Raw genomic sequence first — 19,948 nt, 5'->3', positions numbered from 1 at the left:
TATACAGCACAGTGTTTCAGTTATACACAAATATATTCTTTTTCAGACTCCCTTTTTAATTTTTAAAATTAATTTATTTTTTATTGAAGTATAGTTGATTTACAACGTCAATGTGTTAGTTTCCAGTGTACAGCTAAGTGATTCATATATTATATATATACATATATATACATGTGTGCAAGCTAAATTGCTCCAGTCATGTCTGACTCTTTGCAACAATATGGATTGTAGCAAGGCTCCTTTGTCCATGGGATTCTCCTCGCAAAAATACTGGACTGGGTTGCCATTTCCTTCTCCAGGGGATCTTCCTGACCCAGGGATCGAACTCCTGCTTTGGCAGGTGGGTTCTTTACTGCTAGTGTCACCTGGGAAGTCTGTGTGTATGTGTGTGTGTGTGTGTGTGTGTATACATATATATATATACACTCTTTTTCAGATTTTTTTCCCATATGGGCTATCATGAAATATTGAGTATAGTTCCCTGTGCTGTACAATAGTAGGTCTTTTGTTTCTTGGGGTCATTATCTTGACTGTGGTGGTATTTTCACAGGTTTATATGTAAGTCAAAACTCATCAACTGTATACTTTATAGTTTTAATTTTATTTTTTAAAATTACTTTTGTCTGCACTGTGTGGCATGTGGGATCCTAATTCCTTGACCAGGTATCGAACTTGCACCCCCTGCACTGGACGTTAGGAGTCTCAACTACTGGACTGCCAGGGAAGTCCCCATCAACTGTGTACTTTGAATATGTATGGTTTCTTGAAAGTCAGGCATATCTCAGTAAAGCTTGAGGAAAATTAAGTCACAACTCTGTAATGCAACTGAGAATTTTTCCCCTACCAGGCCAGCTTTACCCATTAACCCCTAAAGGCATCTGAGTTTTCAATTTGAGGCCCAACAGACCATGAAGCTATTTCCGTTCAAAGCCCTGAAGAGGCTTTAAAAAAAGAAACCTGACCTATTCCTGCTTTGGGGCTTCTCACATTTCTCTCCTGAGACCCTGAGCCCACAGGAGACCAATTTCTTGAATAGGTGAAGAAAAAAAATAAGATTATGCATGGGGGAAAAAAAAAGAAGAAGCTCAGCAGATGGGAACATGGCTAGTTACCCCACTTAAAAGTGGGAAGGTGGAGTGGGTGGTGAAGATGCAGGAGAGGGGATGTGGGGGGAGGGTGGCTGTGGTTCTCTCAGGAAGCAAGAAGAAAGACACTGTTGAGTGGAATATGCTGTTAGAGGGTTTGCTTATTTTATTTTATTTATTTGGCTGTTCTGGGCCTTAGTTGCAGCACATGGGATCTTCAGTCTTCGTTTTGGCATGTGGTATCTAGTTCCTGATCAGGATGGAACCCGGGCCCTGTGCATTGGGAGCATGGCGTCTTAGCCACCAGACAACCAGGGAAGACTCGCTGGTAGAGATTTGAGGAGAAGATCTGATATATTCTCTGGGAGAGTCAGGGGATGTGTGTATGTGTGCGTGTGTGCATCTATGTGCATGCACATGCACGCTTCATTGCTCAGTCGTGTCCGACTCTTTGCCACCCCATGGACTGTAGCCCGCCAGGCACCTCTGTCCAGGGGGATTCTCTAGGCAAGAATACTGGAGTGGGTTGCCGTGCCCTCCTCCAGGGGATCTTCCCAACCCAGGAACTGAACCCAGGTCTCCTGCATGGCAGGTGAATTCTTTACCATCAGAGGCACGAGGGAAGCCCAAGAGACCGGGGACACAGGAAAATTTATTACACACCATTGTGCATCCATTCCAAGTCTATGGGAATGAATTTAAGGTGAGACCGGTTAACATGATTGTATATTTTTCTCCACCCACATTCACCTGCACAGATGCAGGCATGTGATAGATGGAACCTTAGATTTAATAAGAATTGTGGTTTTGCAAGATGAGTAGGGTGGAGTGTATAGAGAATGGGCATAAGCTCGGGTGCAGTGATTACAGTGGTTGGTCAAGGAATTTAATCTGTGGGAAGGTACGAGGGAGCTGAGTGACCATGGAAACATGGTAGGGCTAATGAATTATTGGAGTTGAGCTTCTGAAAGGAAGGAAATAGATGGGCAATAGGTACAGAGTAACACACATGAAATTGAGCTTCTAAAGAGGCCATGGTTAGTGAGACAAGGTCTAAGTATGGCCATGGGAGGGACAAACAATATCATAAATCCACTATACTTCAATTTTAAAAATTATTGGGACTTCCCTGGTTGGTGGTCCGGTGGTTAAGAATCGGTGATTCTACTACAAGGGGCATGGGCTTGATCCCTGGTCCAGGAACTTAGATCCCACAAGCCAAGCAGCGGTCAAAAAGTAAATCCATAAATAAAATTTTAAAATTAAAAAAAATTGTGTGTGTTTTTAAGGCTACAAGCCAGCGGCACCCCCACCTCCCTCTGGACTGGGTTTTGCTTTAAGTGTTCTAGAGTGGTTATGCACACCCCCAACACTGACATGGACACACTCCCAGGAGAGCTGGTCCTGGGAGGCCATGGAACAGGTCTTTGTCAAATGGAGAGGGAGAAGAGATTCTCCTTAAAAATGCAGCATCTCTTAGTGGACAGAGGACCAAAAATAGCTGGGGATGTTGGCCACCGCTATGAGCCCTGCAGGCATTGTTTGTGCCTCAGTGGTAGAGAATCAATGCTGGAGATGCGGGTTTGATCCCTGGGTCAGGAAGATCCCCTGGAGAAGGAAATGGCAACCCACTTGAGAAGGTTTGCCTGGAAAATCCCATGGACAGAGGAGCCTGGCCAGGTACAGTTTAGGGGGTTGCAAGGGTTGGACACGACTGAGTGACTAAACCGCCAGGAGCCCCGCAGTGGGGGTAGTTTTGAATCATGAGGAATTTTGACCCCTCAGACCATCCTGTGAGCTCAAAGTTCAAAACACATCCATAACCTGCTTACTTCAATCCCTCCACGCCTCCCATCCTGATCTCTTCCACCTTCTTCAGCCTTTCCCTCGACTCAGCCTCCTCACTGTCTTCCTGCTCCCATCTCACCTCCCAGTCAGTTTGCCACACCCACAGCCCACAGCCGCAGGGCTCCCATGAACACCTGATCTGGACCAGGACCCTCCCCTGCTCATGACCATCCTGAGACCTCATGTCAAAATCCTCCCCTCCCTGTGGCCCAGGAAGACACTCACAAACAGCCCTCTCCCTGTTCCCTGATGTCATCACTTAGCATCTACCCCTTCCTCCCTTTACTCCTGCCACAAAGTGTCAGTCGCTCAGCAGTGTCTGATTCTTTGTGACCCCAGAGAAGGCCTGGAGCCTTCTCTGCCCATGGGATTCTCCAGGTAAGAATATTGTAGAATACTGGTAGCCATCCTCTTCTCCAGGGGATCTTTCTGACCCAGGGATCAAATCCCGATCTCCTGCATGGTGGACAGATTCTTTACTACCTGAGCCAACAGGGAAGCCCCAATTCCTGGAAAACATCAGGTACACTGTCACCTCAGGGCCTTTGCACTGGATGTTCCCTTGGAATGCTCATCCCCCAGCATCCACATGACCTCCTCTCTCTCCACTTCAGGGCTTTTCTAAAGTGTCATCTTGTAAATAATAATAACAATAAAATAGAGACTTCCCTGGTGTCCAGTGGTTAAGGCTTTGTGCTTCCAAAGCAGGGGGCTCAGGTTCAATCCCTGGTTGGGGAACTAAGTGTGGCATAGCCAAAAGATTTTTTAATTTTTTAAAATACAATAATAAAATAAATATCATCTTCTCAGTGAGGCTTCCCCTGAACACCCTTCTGAGCCAACTGCCCTCATGCACGTCTCATCCTCCTTCTCTATTTTACTGTCTTCGTAGCAGTTATCATCATCTGATCCATGTTTTACTTGAAGATTGTGCATCTTTTACACTAGATTGTAAACTCCAGGAAGAAGGGAGGTTTTCCCTATCTTGTTCATCATTTTATCCCAGATGCCCCAAATAGTATGAGCTCAATAAACATCTGTTATATGAATGAACAGTCCTTGGAGGAATTAAAACATACCTACTCCTGGCTCCCAAAGAGCCCAGATGTCAGTAAGGTGACAAAAATTAAATAATTAGATATTTTCCCATGTCAATAAGAGCAAAGATGGGAAATCATGATTATGTATAGGGGCTAACTAGGCAGGGTGCTCAGCAAGTGACACTTGAGCCAAGGCCTGTCAAATGAGGAGCAAAGATTTGGGAGCAAAGTGTTCTCTAGACAGACTAGTAGACAGTGCAGCGTCAGGAATGAGCTTTGGGTATTTGATGAACAGAAGGAAAACCAGTGTTAATGCCATGTGGAGGACAAGGGGAAAGGGTTAGGCGTGGATTTAGATGGGCCCACAAAGTTTAGATTATGCCCTGGGGGTGCTAAGGAGGGGAGGATTTGTTTTTTCAGAGGCTAGTTAATCTTCAGCTGGTCTTTCCCTTCTCCCCACCTCAGTCTCTGAACTGGAGGTAGATCTGAGGTCCCGTTTGGACATTCTCAGCACCTCTCAAGACCAGCCAACGATGCAGGTTGAGTGCACCTGCACCCAAACTCAACAGAGGCCCCAGAATGCGAAATCACTTTTCCAACGCCACAGAGCTAGTAGGTTCACCGCCCACATCTGAAAGCTGACAGTCTGACCCCGGGACCCACCCACGCTCTTAATCTCCAGGGTATACTGCAGCCCCACCCCACCCCCACTCCATAACCATAACAGGCACTGCAGTGGTTATGCGTCTTTGCGGCAAATTCTTCTATATCTGCCACTTACAAGCGGTGGGATCCTAGGTTAGTTGCTAGCGTCCCCTGAGCTCATTTCCCCGTCTGTATAATGAGCACCCCAACATTCACCTCAACCAACGCAACACTTGGCTGACCAGGAGCAAAGAGGCATTGATTCCCAAACAACTGTGCCACTTTCTGTGAGGGATGTGGGGCGGGTGTTGAGAGGTTGGGGTTGTTTGGGGAAAAGGGACGCGGAGTCTTCCCATCCTCTCTTTGCGTTGTTTCCTCCATTCAGTTGCAGGGCAACTCTCGGTCTCCCCCCGCAACAACCCCCCCCCACGTTTTTTTTCCCCCGGCTGGAAAAAGGTCGTGGTCCCTTTAAGGCCCGCCCCTCCCTCCCCCAAAACTTCCCAGTGTCTGCTCTCTTTTCGATCTCGGACGGCCGGCCAGGCTCGCCGCCGAACTGGTAGGGGCTGGGGGCGAGGGGTCAGGGAGGGGTGCGGGGGCATCCCACGGAGGAGCCGCCCCGGGCCCGCGGCCGCGGTCCGCGTGCAACGGGTGGGGGAGGGGCGGAGGTTGGGAGCTCGGGGGTGCAGATAACGCGGCCGTTCGGTCGCCCGCCGTGGACGCGCTCGAGGGGGCGAGCGGCCTGGAACGTGTCGCGAGGGGGACGGTTCCGCCGCATCCCGTCGGCGCGCGCCGGCGCGAGGGGCGTCCGGGCCAGGCGCGGGGGCGGGGAGGGGAGGGGCCCCTTCTCTCCCCCTCCCCCCACCGCATTCCTCTGACGTCTGGACCTCGGCGACCCCGCCCTTCAGTCCGACCCGCCCCGCCTTAATTCCGTCGCTCGGATCACGTGTTGGAGGCTCTGCGCCGTCCCCCGTCTCCTTTTGGCCGGCCCGTTCGGATTTTTCCGGGGTGATTGAGAGCTGATTTAGATCCAGATCAGCCTACCCCAACTTTCATCTCCCCAAACTCACAGAGGTACCAAGCCGATCTCACTCTCTTAGTGCCACTGACCCCATTTCAAACTTAGTTTCCAAGAGGACACCCTATTTCAGGAAGCCCCTTTCCCCCGAGTGGAAAGGTTCCGTAGCATCTTTAGCCTCTTCCATTCTCCTTCCCTTCCCCCGACCCCGGCTCCACCCCCGGACCCCCCACCCCTCCCGCCCCCCCGCCGACAGCAGACAGCCCCGTAAGGTTATAGAGTTCTTTGGGCCGGATCCTAGGGTCAACCCCGGACCCCGCCCCCCGCGCTCCAGACGTTGGCCGTCGTTGGACCCTAGAGACTGGGTGGGTGTTCTCTGCGTGGGTAGCCCTACCCGTCCCAGAGGAAATGAGGCCCGTCGAACACTTAGAACACCATAACTGCTCGCCTTTGCCGAGTAGCTAGCTAGCACTGTGCAGGGTGCTGTGCCTGGCGCTTGGTGGCGGGCGGGGTCGGGGGCAGCTTCTCTAAGACCAACACACAGATCACACAAGCACTTTCATGCTACGAAAAAGGGCATGCACCAAACTGACAACCCAGAATAGTAAGGACTGTTGAGTGAAAACCGTTGGCCTGAGCGATCAGGGGTTATCATGAGGGAAACCGAGGGTCTGGGATGGTAGGGCCAAGAATGCTTTTCAGAGTGAACAGAGCACGAACAAGAGAAATTTTAGAATTTTAATCCCTAATTCTGGCAGGAGGGATAGTGGATGAAAGTGTTCTAGTTCGAAGCCTGCTCGGGCATAGATCGAGAGGTGCGAGAAAGATTCTTCCCTTTCTGCAAACTAAAAGGAGTTATTTGTGGTTGAATTTAGAGGTGAAGTGGTGAAACGACGCGGGCGAATTGGACAGGGTCATAAGATAGACGGCAGCAGCAAATGGTTTAGTAGTGAGGGAAAGGGTCAAACTGAGTTTAAAAATGTTTTTCCCTCTAAAATTGTGAAGGTTTGCAATGGAGAGGAATAGGAGATAGGGATCGGTACAGAGCTGCACTGGCAATTGCCCTTCTAAGAGTCTACCCTGCCGATGCTGCTCACAGGAGTCAACACACACTCTTGGTGCTCCAGGCCTTCCCTCCTCTGGAGGGTCGCCCCGCCTCTGGAGGTGACCGAACGTGATTCGCGCATGCGTCCTCGGCCCCGATCCTTTCGTAGACTGCGCCAAAGTGGATTCCCCTTTTTCACCCAATCAGGGGTCACCAGTGGGCCTAACATCTAGTAAGAGGACTCTTTCCACTCTCAATTGACTAATCGGGCGTCTAGCAGGAGATCGGCGTCTGTAGTAGCCATTGGAGAGAGGCAAAGGGAGGGGCCGTCTTGTCTCCTTGTGGAGAGGCACGGGGAGGTAGTAACCGTGACTGAAAGTCTAAGGGGGCTTTTGGCTAGATGGATTACCGAGAAAAACCAATGAAAGTGGGAAGGAGGCGGGGCTGTTGACAGTGAGGGTGTGCTGCTCCTATCAGGTACTCCTAAGGAAGCCATGCCGTGCCAGAAATCCAACCAATCAAGTTAGAGTTTATTTTAAGGCGGCGGGGCCAGAGAAATGACTGGCAGAGAGCTCTCGCCTATAAGGAGTGTCCCAGACAAACGAGGGCGGGCACTCCTGCAGAAGGGCGTGCGCTTTATCCAGTAGGCGCGCAAGGCGTATGGAGGCTTCCCCTCCCCCCGCGGCGGGACCAGTGGCTCCCCCTATCGGGTGGGGGCGGCGGGTGACGGGCGTGTCCCTCCCCCAATGAGAGGCGGGGGGAGGCGGGTTCTGCGCCGCCATGTCGCGGAGGCTGCTGCCCCGGGCGGAGAAGCGGCGTCGGCGGCTGGAGCAGAGGCAGCAGCCGGACGAGCAGCGGAGGCGGTCCGGAGCGATGGTGAAGATGGCGGCGGCGGGCGGCGGAGGCGGCGGTGGCCGTTACTACGGCGGCGGCAGTGAGGGCGGCCGGGCCCCCAAACGGCTCAAGACTGACAACGCCGGCGACCAGCATGGAGGCGGCGGCGGCGGCGGCGGAGGAGCCGGGGCGGCGGGCGGTGGCGGCGGGGTGAGGCCAGGGTCCTGGACGCCGGAGATCGCCGGGCAGGGAGGGAAATTTTCTCACTTTGAGGGCATTTATTTGTTGGGGGGCTGTGCGCACGCGCCCAGGCTCTCGCCCTGTAGAAGGGGTGGGGGAGGGGCGGGCGTTGGGCAAACGGCGGGGTTTGCGCGAGGACAAGCGCTTGCGCGTGCGCGCTCTACAGAGCGGGGTGTAGGGGGGCGGAGGAAGCTGCTCGCGCTGCAGGTGGTGCAGTGCGCAGGCGTCGCGGGCTGGCATGTGGAGGCCGGGCACGCGGCCGGGCCGTTTTTTTTTCTTTATCATTCTCTTCTTTCTGGCCCTATGCGCAGGCGCACTTCTCCTGTCCGGGCCTCGTGGGCGGTTGTGCGGGGGATGGGGGGGTGGGGGGGACTGCTTGAGCGGGAACTAGTGGGTGGTGGCCTTTTCCGCGCCTGAGTTGGGTATTATGCCTGAACGCTGTTTAGTTTTTGTAGCGTCATGTTTTGTCTCAATACAGAAATTTATTTACTTGAGGGTATTTACCCAGATCAAAGTATGCCTCGTTTTGTCGACATTGAAAACCGGAAGAAAAAAGTTGTGAAAGGTCTTTTCAGATATTTGGAAGTTGAACCATGCTTTGGAGTCATCACAAGTTTGCTTACAGTTTCTGGGGTTAAATGGGTGCGGTAGGTTTCGTGAACGAAAATGTTCCCTGAGGGGTGGGCGCTTTGGAAGGGATTCAGCCTCTTCAGTGTCCTACGTCGAAAAGACAACCAATTGTTACTTCTGACTTGGAGCCCATTTTTTCTTCCCTGGAAGTTCATGAAATCCTGTCCGGTTCAGCCATTTGCAGGGTTTTCCAGGGTTTAGTGGCGCTCTGTATCTGTGATTTACAGGCATTTAAACCGTGCGAGAAGCTTCATTGCATGCATAATAAAGGTATTTTAATACTTAACACTCTTCTGTGAGATAAAGAATGTTATTACTGTTACACATTTGATCTTGTAGCTAAACTAGGGAGCAGCTGGGGTTAGAACTGATGAGGGCTGTGGAACTCCAAATCGCTGAGCTGGTAACCTCAGGCGGGTGTGGTGCCTGTGGTTTGTGTGGTTCATTCCTGAAATAGAATCCAATTCTGCCCCCTTTACATGGGCTTCTGCCTAGTGGTTTTCAGACGGGAGGCTGGGCCCAGAGCCCAGGAGAGGTGGAGAAGCTTTCCTCTTGATTCTCAGAGACTTTTGTCTGTGGGTGGAGAAATACTTCCCCTGGGAAGGGAAGTGTCCTGGTTTTTAGTGCTATGTGGTGTTTTTTTTTTTTTTAAAGACTTTCTTCACCCTCTTTTTCCTTAGTTTGGTCTAGGTAGTATTTTTCAATACAGATTTTGGTGGGAGAGTAAAGACTAGAGGCAGTCAGGACTGGCCAGGATGCCACAGCATCTGAGGCACCTGCTGGACCTGGGGATGAGTGGTGGGGAACAGCAGTGTTAGGCTGTGTGGTGATGGCATGTTCCTCCAATAGAGGATGGGCAAAGAAGCTGGGGTGAATGAAAAGGGAATGTCCTGGTTCAGGCTGCAGCAGAAAATTGAGTCCCCTTTCCAAGCCACTCTTCCCACATTTCTTTGGTCAGTTGGAAGAGATTGGTTCTGGGAAGAATGAATTAGTAAGATGGGGCTTGAGATTTGCTTCATCTTCCATTTTGTCTTCTTCAGAAGTTACAGTGAGAGCCATTAGTCAAGTGACCATCCACTTAGGCCTTCTGCTCTGCTGACCCAGAATCCTTTTGGGATGATTGGTTGAATTGCTGTTCCTTATTGTCTGCCATGTATGTCCTTCCTGGGTGACACGCAAATGTTTTATCCATCTGAGTCCCCAACAGTGCAGAAGCCAGTAGGCCACCATCTTGTACAGCAGAAAGTAAAGTCTTGGTTTTGCTTCCTTTCTCAGGAGAACTACGATGACCCGCATAAAACCCCTGCCTCCCCAGTTGTTCACATCAGGGGCCTGATTGACGGTGTGGTGGAAGCTGACCTTGTGGAGGCCTTGCAGGAGTTTGGACCCATCAGGTACTCAGTCAGAGCCCAGGGGTTGGGCTTGAGTATTCAAATGAGTTAACTCCTTGGTGTCCTATGTGTCACCGGGTTTCTGGTTGCAAGTAACCTATTTCAATTTCAGTCCAGGTTCCTTTAGCTAGGTTCTGAGGCTTCACTACTCCTGGGGTTAGCTGTTGTACTTTGGATAAGTTACAGCAAGTTCGGTGCCAAAGACTGTAATGCCAAAGCTGCAGACACCTTTTGCTTGTCATGCCATTTACGGCGAGGGGTGTAAGGTACAGGTCAGGATGCCATGACGGTGCAGAGCACTCGAGAGGCCAGGGGGCAATCAGCTCAGAGAAGGTTGAGGCTGTCCTCTGACTCTCATCGTCTCCATCCCCCTATGACGATTGCAACCTGTGTTCTCTCTGCCAGCTATGTGGTGGTGATGCCTAAAAAGAGACAAGCATTGGTGGAGTTTGAAGATGTGTTGGGGGCTTGCAACGCCGTGAACTACGCAGCCGACAACCAGATCTACATTGCGGGCCACCCAGCTTTTGTCAATTACTCTACCAGCCAGAAAATCTCCCGTCCCGGGGACTCGGATGACTCCCGGAGCGTCAACAGTGTGCTTCTCTTTACCATCCTAAACCCCATCTATTCCATTACCACGGTGCGTGCCTGCGGGTATTTGGTGATCATCTTCTGTAGAGTCTCTCTCCTGCCATTTCTCCCTGTTCCCTCTCCCCTGAGTCAGACCAATTGGCTGGTGCCTTTTCAACTTGCCTATCTTTGCTTTTTACAGGATGTTCTTTATACTATCTGTAATCCTTGTGGTCCTGTCCAGAGAATTGTGATTTTCCGGAAGAATGGCGTCCAGGCCATGGTGGAATATCCTTTGCTGGGAAATGGGTGTTCCTTGAGATGGGAGCCCACAGGAGTCCGTATTTTCAAGCAGCATGTGTCTCCTGAAAACCTGCCTTGTGCCAGATGCCTTCATAGAGCCCATGGTCTCCTGGAAGGGTTAGTTAATAAACAATCACATGTAAACAGATGACCCTTGAACAGCACAGGCTTGAACTCTGTGGATCCTCTTAAGGTGCATTTCACTTACTAAGTGCATACTTCAGTAGGAGGTTATCTGTAGTTGGTTAAATATGTTGGTTTTCAACTATACAGAGATCGCTATCTGTAAAACACACCCATGTTTAAGGGTTAATTGTGTAGTGTGAAAGTGCAGTGCAGAGTTTAAAGCGTGAAGGGAAGGAAGAGCATGCTATGAGCTATAAGGGGAAGGAATTTACAGAGGTTCTGGGAAGGTCTCTGAGGAAGTGACCTCCTGTTTTCATGTGGAGATGGAAACTGATAGATGCGCCACTGAGGACACCAGCTCTGCAGAGATCTGCAAGTGGGCAGGCGCTTAGTGTTGGAGAAAGCAAACAACCTGACAACTGAGGAGTAGCCAACAGCGGGTTCCCTAAGACATCGGAAGAAGTTAGGGTGGCCCAGGCAGTGAGGTGAAGCTTGGATCAGGGTGCACAGGGAGCTCACTGATGGGTTTTTCAGGACAGGAACATAATCTCGTTGACATTTCAGATGTTCGGGCTTAGTCAAGACATGTAGCATGAGGGGAGGATTGGGCTGAAGAAGGTGGTTTGCCCTTTGATGGTGACAGAGAAGGCTGATGCTAATATCTGGGTTGCACGGGGAGTACGAGTCATAGAACTCTAGTGAGTGTCTGTTTCAGCGCAGCACTCTACCGTAGTCTCCATAGGAGTGGCTGTGGGCAGTGAGCTCACCCCAGAGCCCAGTTGGAGCTGTCTTTGGGTGCTGCCCTGCCGTCATTCGTCTTTGGCCCAACTTGAGCTCTTTACGAAAAGCTCTTGGGATGGGACTTTGCCTTAACTTGATTCACGTTTGACTCTGTACAGAGTGCCCAGCGAGCTAAGGCCTCACTCAACGGGGCTGACATCTACTCAGGCTGTTGCACTCTGAAGATAGAATATGCAAAGGTAGGTCTGGGAAATGGCTGCCCCTTGTCCGCTTCTCAGGTGAGCCTAGGGCCTGGCTGATCTCAAGCTTTGTTTTGTCCCTGCAGCCTACACGCTTAAACGTGTTCAAGAATGATCAGGATACTTGGGACTACACAAACCCCAATCTCAGTGGACAAGGTAATCCTGATGGCCGCTTTATTCTAAACACACCCGCCTTGCCTTCACTTGACTAGCTCACTTCATAGACCTGGGCTCAGGGTTATGTAATGCCATTGGGCTCCCTGTGGACATGGGAGGGCCTTAAGGATCAGCTCTTGGAGAATGCACTCCTGTGGAAGAGGGTAAAGAAGGGGCCTCTAGGTCCTAGCTGCTGCTTGCGGCCCTTTGACGCAGCTGAGGATGCAGGGTCAAGGCAGAGGCCTGGGTGGGGTGGGGAACAGCAGAGGCCCTGGCAATGGCTTGCAAACCAGTGGCGGCTCCCAGGCAGGTTCCACTGCTCACCTTCTTGGAGCCTGCTTAGGGTCACTGACTCCATTCTCACTGGGCTAGGAGTGGCCCTCTTGCTGTCCACTATTGACAGGGTCTGCTTGTGGGGAGCGAGACGGGGGAGGTGATGAGGGCTCCCAGGCCTTTGCAGCAGAGCCTTTGAGCAAATTGACCTTGTGGAGTTCAGACGCCCCGGATTGGAGTGGGGCAGACACGCCTTGCCTCACTTGTAAGGGGACGCAACATCTCTGCAGGGGCCCCAAATGGACAACCCTCTTCCTAGAATCTCTCAAGAATGGTTTGCCTTGGATAGGAGGGAGAGGTGGAGCATTGCCTTTGAAAAACAGCAGCACCCCCTCAGCCAAACCACCCGTCTGTTTCTGTTTTGGTCTGATTGTTTGGACTAGGCCATGGGCTGAGGGAGGTGGCTGGTCGCTGACATCTCACTGGCCCTGGGAAGCCAGAGGCGCCTGTTCCTAGGCAGGCCTGTCCTGCTTGCCCTTGCTGCTGGGAAGCCGTGGGCCGGGTGGGCTAGACTCTTCCCCAGGACCCTCACAATGGGCGCTGTGGGGCAGGCTGCCCCCTCCAGAGATCAGAGGCAAATTGGTGACCAAGTGAATGTACCAGAGCGGGCAATGGCATTACATGACTGCTAACAGAAACACGGCAACCAACCATTTCTTCTCCAAGGAACATAAGTAGAAGATGTGCAGACCGGCAGGGGCTAGTGGCAGGGGCTGGCTGTGCATTGGTTTTGATGCCTCTCAGCTTTGGCCGCCCCCAGGCCCGGGGTCAAAAAAAAAAAAAACGAGAGCTGATGAGGTGACCTGGAGTGAGGGCGGTGCTTCGCCACCCCCTCGGGAACCAGACTTCAGCGGCTCTGCCTCTGCACATTGCTCACCAACACACAGGGTAGAAACCACTAGCTCTTCCTGGAGAGAACAGAACACGCAGCCTCCACCACGTCCCCAGAAACAGCCGCAGACTTGAGCTCACTACATCAAGAACACCACCACACCGCGCTCCAAGGAACAGCTACAAGCACAGAGACAGAGGCAGACAGAGACAAAGAAAGAGACGCACCATGGCAGCAGACACTGCTTTTTTACTAAACATTAAAAAAAAAGTCAAAATCCAAGCAAACTTGAACCCGAAAATGTACACAGAAGTAGGAAACACAGAGAACAGAGCTCTCCCAGCCAGCCAGCGGCGCTCTTTTCGGAGAACGATTCATAGACTGAAGTAGATTCCATGGGCCTCCAAGACAATAGGATCCTCTCCATTCCTCGCCATGTGGGTTTGTTTTTTTGTTTGTTTGTTTTTTAAGTCCTTTGGTTTGGGGAGGGCCTTCTTTTTTTTTCTTTTGTGTTTTGATATTTTTTTTTTCTGCAGTCATCGGCTGCCAACATAATCTGCACCAGCTGGAGATCAGAAACCAAAAAAAAAAAAAACCACAACAACAGCAAAAAAAAAAAAAATCAAAAAGTCAAAACAGACCTAAAACCAAACAGCTCAGAGGTACACAGTTACCTGCTGGCGGGTAACCAGGCGCGCTCCCAAGGCCAAAAGTGCGGGCGTAGTGGGGCCACTGGCACACCTTACAACCAGGAGACACGCACACGGAGCTACACAGCCAGCAGCACCGCACTGCAGCACACTGTGAGGAGTGACAACACGGAGGGACACTACCCACTGCATACACCTTTATTTTCCACTTTTCTGGTATCTTCTGAGGACAGAACATCTGTGAGCCATTTTTGACTTAATCGAGACATTGACTTTTAAAACAATTCTTTAAAAAAAAAAAAATTGTAGCGGATGTGTACCGTAACTTGTATTTATGACTGTAAAACCATGTGATGCAGGGTCGCAGTGTATGTTTGGTGGGACGCCATCTTTCAGAACTGTGCTAACTCACTGTTGAAGCGTCCAATGGTAAGAGAAAATACAGATTTGTTTTTTGTGACAAATGGATATTGTACTCTGTACTTCTGCTGTAAGTAGCCCTTTCCCATCTTTGTAATGACTGTTGGAAAACAAAACCCAGGCCGGGTGGCAGGAAAGGGCAGTGGCCCCAAGCCCTGGGTTTTTGGAGTCAGCCAGGCCTGGGTTCAAATCCTGGCTCAGTCACTAACTTGCTTTGTGACCTTGGGCCACAGTGTCTTAACTGCTCAGTTAAAAACTAAGTGCTCATTATCCTTATCTGTGAAATGGGGCAAAAACATTAGTACCTACCTCATAGGGTTGTTGTGAGGAATTTAAGAAACAATGATGTCTGTCTGTAAAGCGCTTAGCACCGTGTCTGCCATTTGAAGTGCTAAGTTAAGGTAGCGATTATGAACTGTAGCTGGGGGTGGGGCAGGGTGGATCTGCGCCATTGTCTTGAGACTGTTGATGCCTGTACATGATGCTCATTTGAATTGGTTCTGATGTTGCCCTGTTTTGTCCTTTCCTACAGTCCCTCTCCTTGGGGTGAACATGACGAGGGGGGAGGGTGGCTGGGACCAGATTTGAGAAGATCATCTCTAGAGAGCAGCCCTAGCGCTTGTAGAACCTTGGGGCTTCAAGGGCCCGATTTTACCTTTCTGCTCCTCCCTGAGTTACTTTATGGCTCTTAACTCCTTTGCCGTTTTGGGGAGTTATTTTAGAAAGCTGTTCCTGGCCCCCAGTCAACTTCCGTAGTGGCTGCAAGTTCCCCAGAGTGCCCAAGAGCTGACCTCCTGTCAGAGCTCTGGGAAGTGAGAAGTCCAGAATCTGGCTTCATCCTTCACTGAGAAAGGAAAGCAACCTGCTTGCAGTGGGCAGGGGTGGGGGAGGGACAGTGGGCTCCAGCCTTGAGACCCGGGCTTCATGCCCACCCTGGATCTGGCCCTGGGAAGGACGTCCCAGTAACCCTTTTGAGGAAGGGAAGGCTGGTGCCCAGGCCCTCAGGAGCCAAGGGACACTGAGACTATGCCCTGCAGTCAGGAGGGAGGGAGATCCCCATTTCTGAGTCAGCCTCTGACTGTTCTCTCTGTCTACAGGTGACCCTGGCAGCAACCCTAACAAACGCCAGAGGCAGCCCCCTCTACTGGGAGATCACCCCGCAGAATATGGTGAGGGCAGGGGGTTCCCCTCCGTGGACTCCCGTGGCTCATGTGCCCCTGCCCGCCGCCCGACACGCAAATTCTCACCCGTCCTCCCTCTCTTTCCTTCCCACCCCCCAGGAGGGCCCCACGGTGGGTACCACAGCCATTACCATGATGAGGGCTACGGGCCCCCCCCACCTCACTACGAAGGGAGAAGGATGGGCCCACCAGTGGGGGGTCACCGCCGGGGCCCAAGTCGCTACGGCCCCCAGTATGGGCACCCCCCACCCCCTCCCCCACCACCCGAGTATGGCCCCCACGCCGACAGCCCTGTGCTCATGGTCTATGGCTTGGATCAATCTAAGATGAACTGTGACCGGGTCTTCAATGTCTTCTGCTTGTATGGCAATGTGGAGAAGGTGAGCTTCTGCTAGGACCGCTGCTTTCCTAATAGACCTGACAGGCCCAAGGGAGGCTCTGATCCTCTGACCCCTCAGTGAGCAAAGAGTGGGCAGGAGCCTCTAGAAGCAAGCAGGTCCAGGGAGGGTAATAGGATTTTCTCTGGAACGCTTCAGGTGGTAACAGCAACACTGAGCCCTCTGCCTTACCAGGGGTAACAGGTGACTGGGGCTGCCTGTTGACTGCCGACCTCAGACTAGGTTGTTTCTGCTGTCAAACCCATCTGGGTCCTGAAAGCCTTTTGCTTTGCAGCCCCTGACCTAGCCTGTTGTTAATATCAGCAGCTGCTGCTGCTGCTGCTACTGCTGCCAAGTTGCTTCAGTCGTGTCTGACTCTGTGCGACCCCATAGACGGCAGCCCATCAGGCTCCACTGTCCCTGGGATTCTCCAGGCAAGAACACTGGAGTGGGTTGCCATTTCCTTCTCCAGTGCTAGCACATGTCAGATATTCTTGCTGTATCAGGATGCTGTCAAAGGTGCTGTGAGTTGCTTAAATTCATTATAAGAACCCTTAATGAGACAAGCAGGGGAATTGAAAGCGTCGGGGGCAGCAGATAGCTTGCCAGGTTCACATGCCTTTATGTGGAAGCAGGACTTCTAGCTGATGCTTCTGTTTTCAGTGTTTGTACAACCACAGCTCAGTATCTGTACGTATCCTGTGTTGATGGGAGTAGGTGCTTTTTACCCCCTGTGGCCGCTTTTCTGTTGTGCTTCATTAAATGACCCATTCATGGGTTGGGTCCCGCCATTAGGGAAATAGTGCCGAGTGAGTCTCTGCTGCCCAACCTGGGCTCAGCACTTGCTTCCCTTGTGGCTCAGAGGTTAAAGCGTCTGCCTCCAATGCGGGAGACCCGGGTTCAATCCCTGAGTTGGGAAGATCCCCTGGAGAAGGAAATGGCAACCCACTCCAGTATTCTTGCCTGGAGAATCCCATGGACTGAGGAGCCTGGTGGGCTGCAGTCCACGGGGTCACAAAGAGTCGGACACGACTGAGTGACTTGACTTGACTTGACTTGGCCAGTGTCTCTGTCCACCTGTCTTAACAAGTGAGGTAGAAGCCTAGATCCAGAGCAGGAGTTGACTTGCTTTTAACTAACTAGGAAGGGTCAGGAGAGGGGTCTCTGGTACCTGGCCAGTAGTGCTGACTCTGGCTGCTCTTCTCAAGGTGAAATTCATGAAAAGCAAGCCGGGGGCTGCCATGGTGGAGATGGCGGATGGCTATGCTGTGGACCGGGCCATCACTCACCTCAACAACAACTTCATGTTTGGGCAGAAGCTGAATGTCTGGTAGATACCCGGTCTCTGTGGGCTTGGGAGGTGTGGAGAGGGACTGAGGAGAGGGGAAGGGCAATGGAGCCCACTCTGGACAGGGGTCAGAGGCACACAGAGCAGCCAGGTGCTTAGCCAGGCTGGCATTGGGTGTGCTGGAAGTGTCTGTTAGCCTCTCTTCGCTGTGGAGCAGGCCCCTGCGAGGCACACAGTGCTGTCAGATGGGAAAGCCACAGTAGCAGGTGGGGGACAGCTTGAGGTCTCACGGGGCTCCGCTTCTGTCTGTCAGTGTCTCCAAGCAACCAGCCATCATGCCCGGTCAGTCATATGGGCTAGAAGACGGGTCCTGCAGTTACAAAGACTTCAGTGAATCAAGGAACAACCGGTTCTCCACTCCAGAGCAGGCAGCCAAGAACCGCATCCAGCACCCTAGCAACGTGCTGCACTTCTTCAATGCCCCTCTGGAGGTGACTGAAGAGAACTTCTTTGAGGTGGGTGCTGCAGAGTTGATCCCTCAGCACGGCCATCTGAGGAGGCCATCCGTTTTCTTTTTTAATTTTTTAACAAATCTCTATTGAGCTCGCACTCTTGGGCTCTGGGTAGGGTGCTGGGCACATGTCAGGGACCAAGAAAGGCTCAGAACGGCACCTAGCAGCAGTGGAGTCTGCTGTGCTCTCTGCATCTTCGGCAAGGTAGAGGGGCTGCTCATCTGCTTCGAGGGATTCTTCCTTGTCTAGATGGTAGGTTGGTGATTGGAGCCCAGTCTTGCCTCGGGAACTAGGTAGTTTCAGGGAAGGGTGGGAGTCTGACTGCTGATTTGGACTTTGGGCCTTACTCTGGCCTGAGGTGTTGCTATTCAGTTCAGCAAACATTTACCTAGTACCTGCAACACACCCAAATTACAGCTGAAGATGGGAAATGTAAAAAGCAGTTTTCCAGTGTTTGACAACATAATAGAGTGTTAATACTTCAGTCTTTGGGGAGGGGGATCATAGGGATACCTTAGAGTGTGTGAGAAAAGCTTAGCAACTCCTTGTCCAGAAAAATGCAGGTATTTGGTTGTGGGCTTGCATTCCACCGTGTCGCACTTCTTGTGTCCCTGAGTCTGTTTTCTCTCTCTGTTGCAGATCTGCGATGAGTTGGGAGTGAAGCGGCCATCTTCTGTGAAAGTATTCTCAGGCAAAAGTGAGTGAAATGCCTCACCTACCTCCACTGTTCCCTGGTTGTACACAGGTAGCTCCCTGGCTCCTGCTCAGATCAGCCTAAAACTTTCATTTTCCCATCAGGTGAACGCAGCTCCTCTGGACTGCTGGAGTGGGAATCCAAGAGTGATGCCCTGGAGACTCTGGGTTTCCTGAACCATTACCAGATGAAAAACCCAAGTGAGTATCTGTGTGTCCTGCAGTCATCCCCCTTGTGGCCTAGTGGGTTGGCTGGCTTCCAGCCAGAGCCGTCCTTCCTACCGTCAAGACAGGGCCCCAGAGATTTCCTCCTTGTCGCTGACACAGGCAGGTGGGACCTGGTCGCCAGGAGAGCAGCCTGCTGTTCCACATGGGAGGGCCAGCCTAGCCGCTTGCAGCCACCCACTCTGCCAGCTTGGGAGTTGCTTAGGCTTGTTCTCCAGGGAGCTGGCATTCTGTGTGCGTCAGAGGCTGGCTCACATAATACCCAGGAAAAGGGGGGGTGTGCTAGCCAGCAGGTAAAATTCACCTACCCAGTTCCTGGGCAGGCCTATCCTCATGCACCAGCTAAAGAGCTGGGAATGGGCTCCTCCTTGCAGTTAAGGAACAGAAGGAGGAATGCCTTGTGGATTTGGCTTGTTTTTGAATCTCAAAACTGGCAAGGATGAGTTAGACCCCCGAATTGCAGAAAAAGATGTGTGCAAAACCAGGGAAACGTGGGGAGTGGGGAGGCTCCAGAAAGGGGCCCAGTCATGTGGCTCTCTCTCTTACAGATGGGCCATACCCGTACACTCTGAAGTTGTGTTTCTCCACCGCTCAGCACGCCTCCTAATTAGGTGCCTAAGAAGAGTCCCATCTGAGCAGGAAAACATTTCTTTCTTTTATGCTGTTTTGTTTCTTTTTTCTTTTCTGCAAATGTTCCTGTATTCCTTTTTTTAAATGCTAGTTTAGTAGAGGCTTTAACCATAATGGACTGGCTGAAAGTCTAAAGGGGGAGGGGAAGGGGAACTGATATCTCCCAAGATTAACCTTCACTTTTTAAAAATTATTGTACATGTGATTTTTTTTTTTTCCTGTTCATACATTTGTGCTGCCCATGTACTCTTGGCACATTTCAATAAAATTGTTTGGAAAATAAAGGTCACTTTCTGGGATTCTGGGGTGTGTCTGCTTCCTCCCACTCAGTCTTCTGAAGGCGGGCAGGATGGCTAGGAACAGCTGCAGCCTCCAGAGGGACGGACCCAGCTCCGAGGAGCAGTGTGGGCCAGAGCTGTGGCTTGGGGATGATGCTGGGAATTCTGAGTCTGTTTTTTTTTTGTCTACAAGGGAAGTTTTCCAATTTGTGTGTCTTGTAACAGAATGCATTGTACTGTACAGTGATCTCCTATCACATGCGGGGCAACCTTCTTATCTTTACTCCTAATGTGTGGATGTGTCATAGTTTACTTGGTCCTGAAGGTAATTTCCGTTTATTTGGTTTTGCAAACAGTACTGTGATGTGTATCTTTACACAAACTTCTTAAGCAACTTCTCTGATACTGATCTAGAAGTAAATTCCTAGCAGTGGAATTGCTGGATTAAAGGGTATGTTCAATTACTGTTGATATTCCCTGATAGCAGTGAGTGGGAACAAAGTCTAGTGCCTCGCATATGTGTATCCCCCACTTGGATGTGTATCACCACTTTGGGGTTTTCCTGTAGAGTTTTTAAACAGTATCTACTGAAGTCAAGTGACATCAGATAAACTG

At 51.3% G+C, this 19,948-nt stretch overlaps 1 protein-coding gene across 3 annotated transcripts; it reads left to right on the top strand.

Moving 5' to 3' along the window:
* The first annotated feature begins 5,100 nt into the window (after positions 1-5,100).
* On the top strand, positions 5,101-19,354 carry HNRNPL (heterogeneous nuclear ribonucleoprotein L). 3 transcript variants are annotated; one of them, XM_069550725.1, is made up of 13 exons: positions 5,101-5,174; positions 9,658-9,776; positions 10,179-10,416; positions 10,549-10,634; positions 11,659-11,755; positions 11,842-11,914; positions 15,247-15,318; positions 15,430-15,710; positions 16,916-17,037; positions 17,309-17,510; positions 18,147-18,204; positions 18,306-18,401; positions 18,974-19,354. In XM_069550725.1, exons 3-13 carry the CDS (start codon positions 10,192-10,194, stop codon positions 19,030-19,032), a joined length of 1,371 nt encoding a protein of 456 aa, XP_069406826.1. In that variant the 5' UTR covers positions 5,101-5,174; positions 9,658-9,776; positions 10,179-10,191; the 3' UTR covers positions 19,033-19,354. The 3 variants fall into 3 exon arrangements, with proteins under 3 accessions (XP_069406826.1, XP_069406825.1, XP_069406824.1); XM_069550724.1 differs by lacking the exon at positions 5,101-5,174 and adding an exon at positions 6,558-7,722; XM_069550723.1 differs by lacking the exon at positions 5,101-5,174 and adding an exon at positions 7,009-7,722 and having other exon boundaries at positions 15,247-15,710.
* The last annotated feature ends 594 nt before the right edge of the window (positions 19,355-19,948 follow it).

Source organism: Ovis canadensis, chromosome 14 (assembly GCF_042477335.2).
Source record: "Ovis canadensis isolate MfBH-ARS-UI-01 breed Bighorn chromosome 14, ARS-UI_OviCan_v2, whole genome shotgun sequence".
Classification (NCBI taxonomy): domain Eukaryota; kingdom Metazoa; phylum Chordata; class Mammalia; order Artiodactyla; family Bovidae; genus Ovis; species Ovis canadensis.
Note: the sequence above shows the minus strand (reverse complement) of the source record. Positions and strands in the feature narration are given on the sequence as shown.

Bases quoted from the DNA above. Each gene is read 5' to 3' on its own strand.
- HNRNPL (XM_069550723.1), top strand. From the start codon at position 7,459: ATGTCGCGGAGGCTGCTGCCCCGGGCGGAGAAGCGGCGTCGGCGGCTG. The intron at 11,915-15,246 runs GTAATCCTGATG...CTCTGTCTACAG, and splicing joins CCCCAATCTCAGTGGACAAG to GTGACCCTGGCAGCAACCCT. The intron at 18,402-18,973 runs GTGAGTATCTGT...TCTCTCTTACAG, and splicing joins TTACCAGATGAAAAACCCAA to ATGGGCCATACCCGTACACT.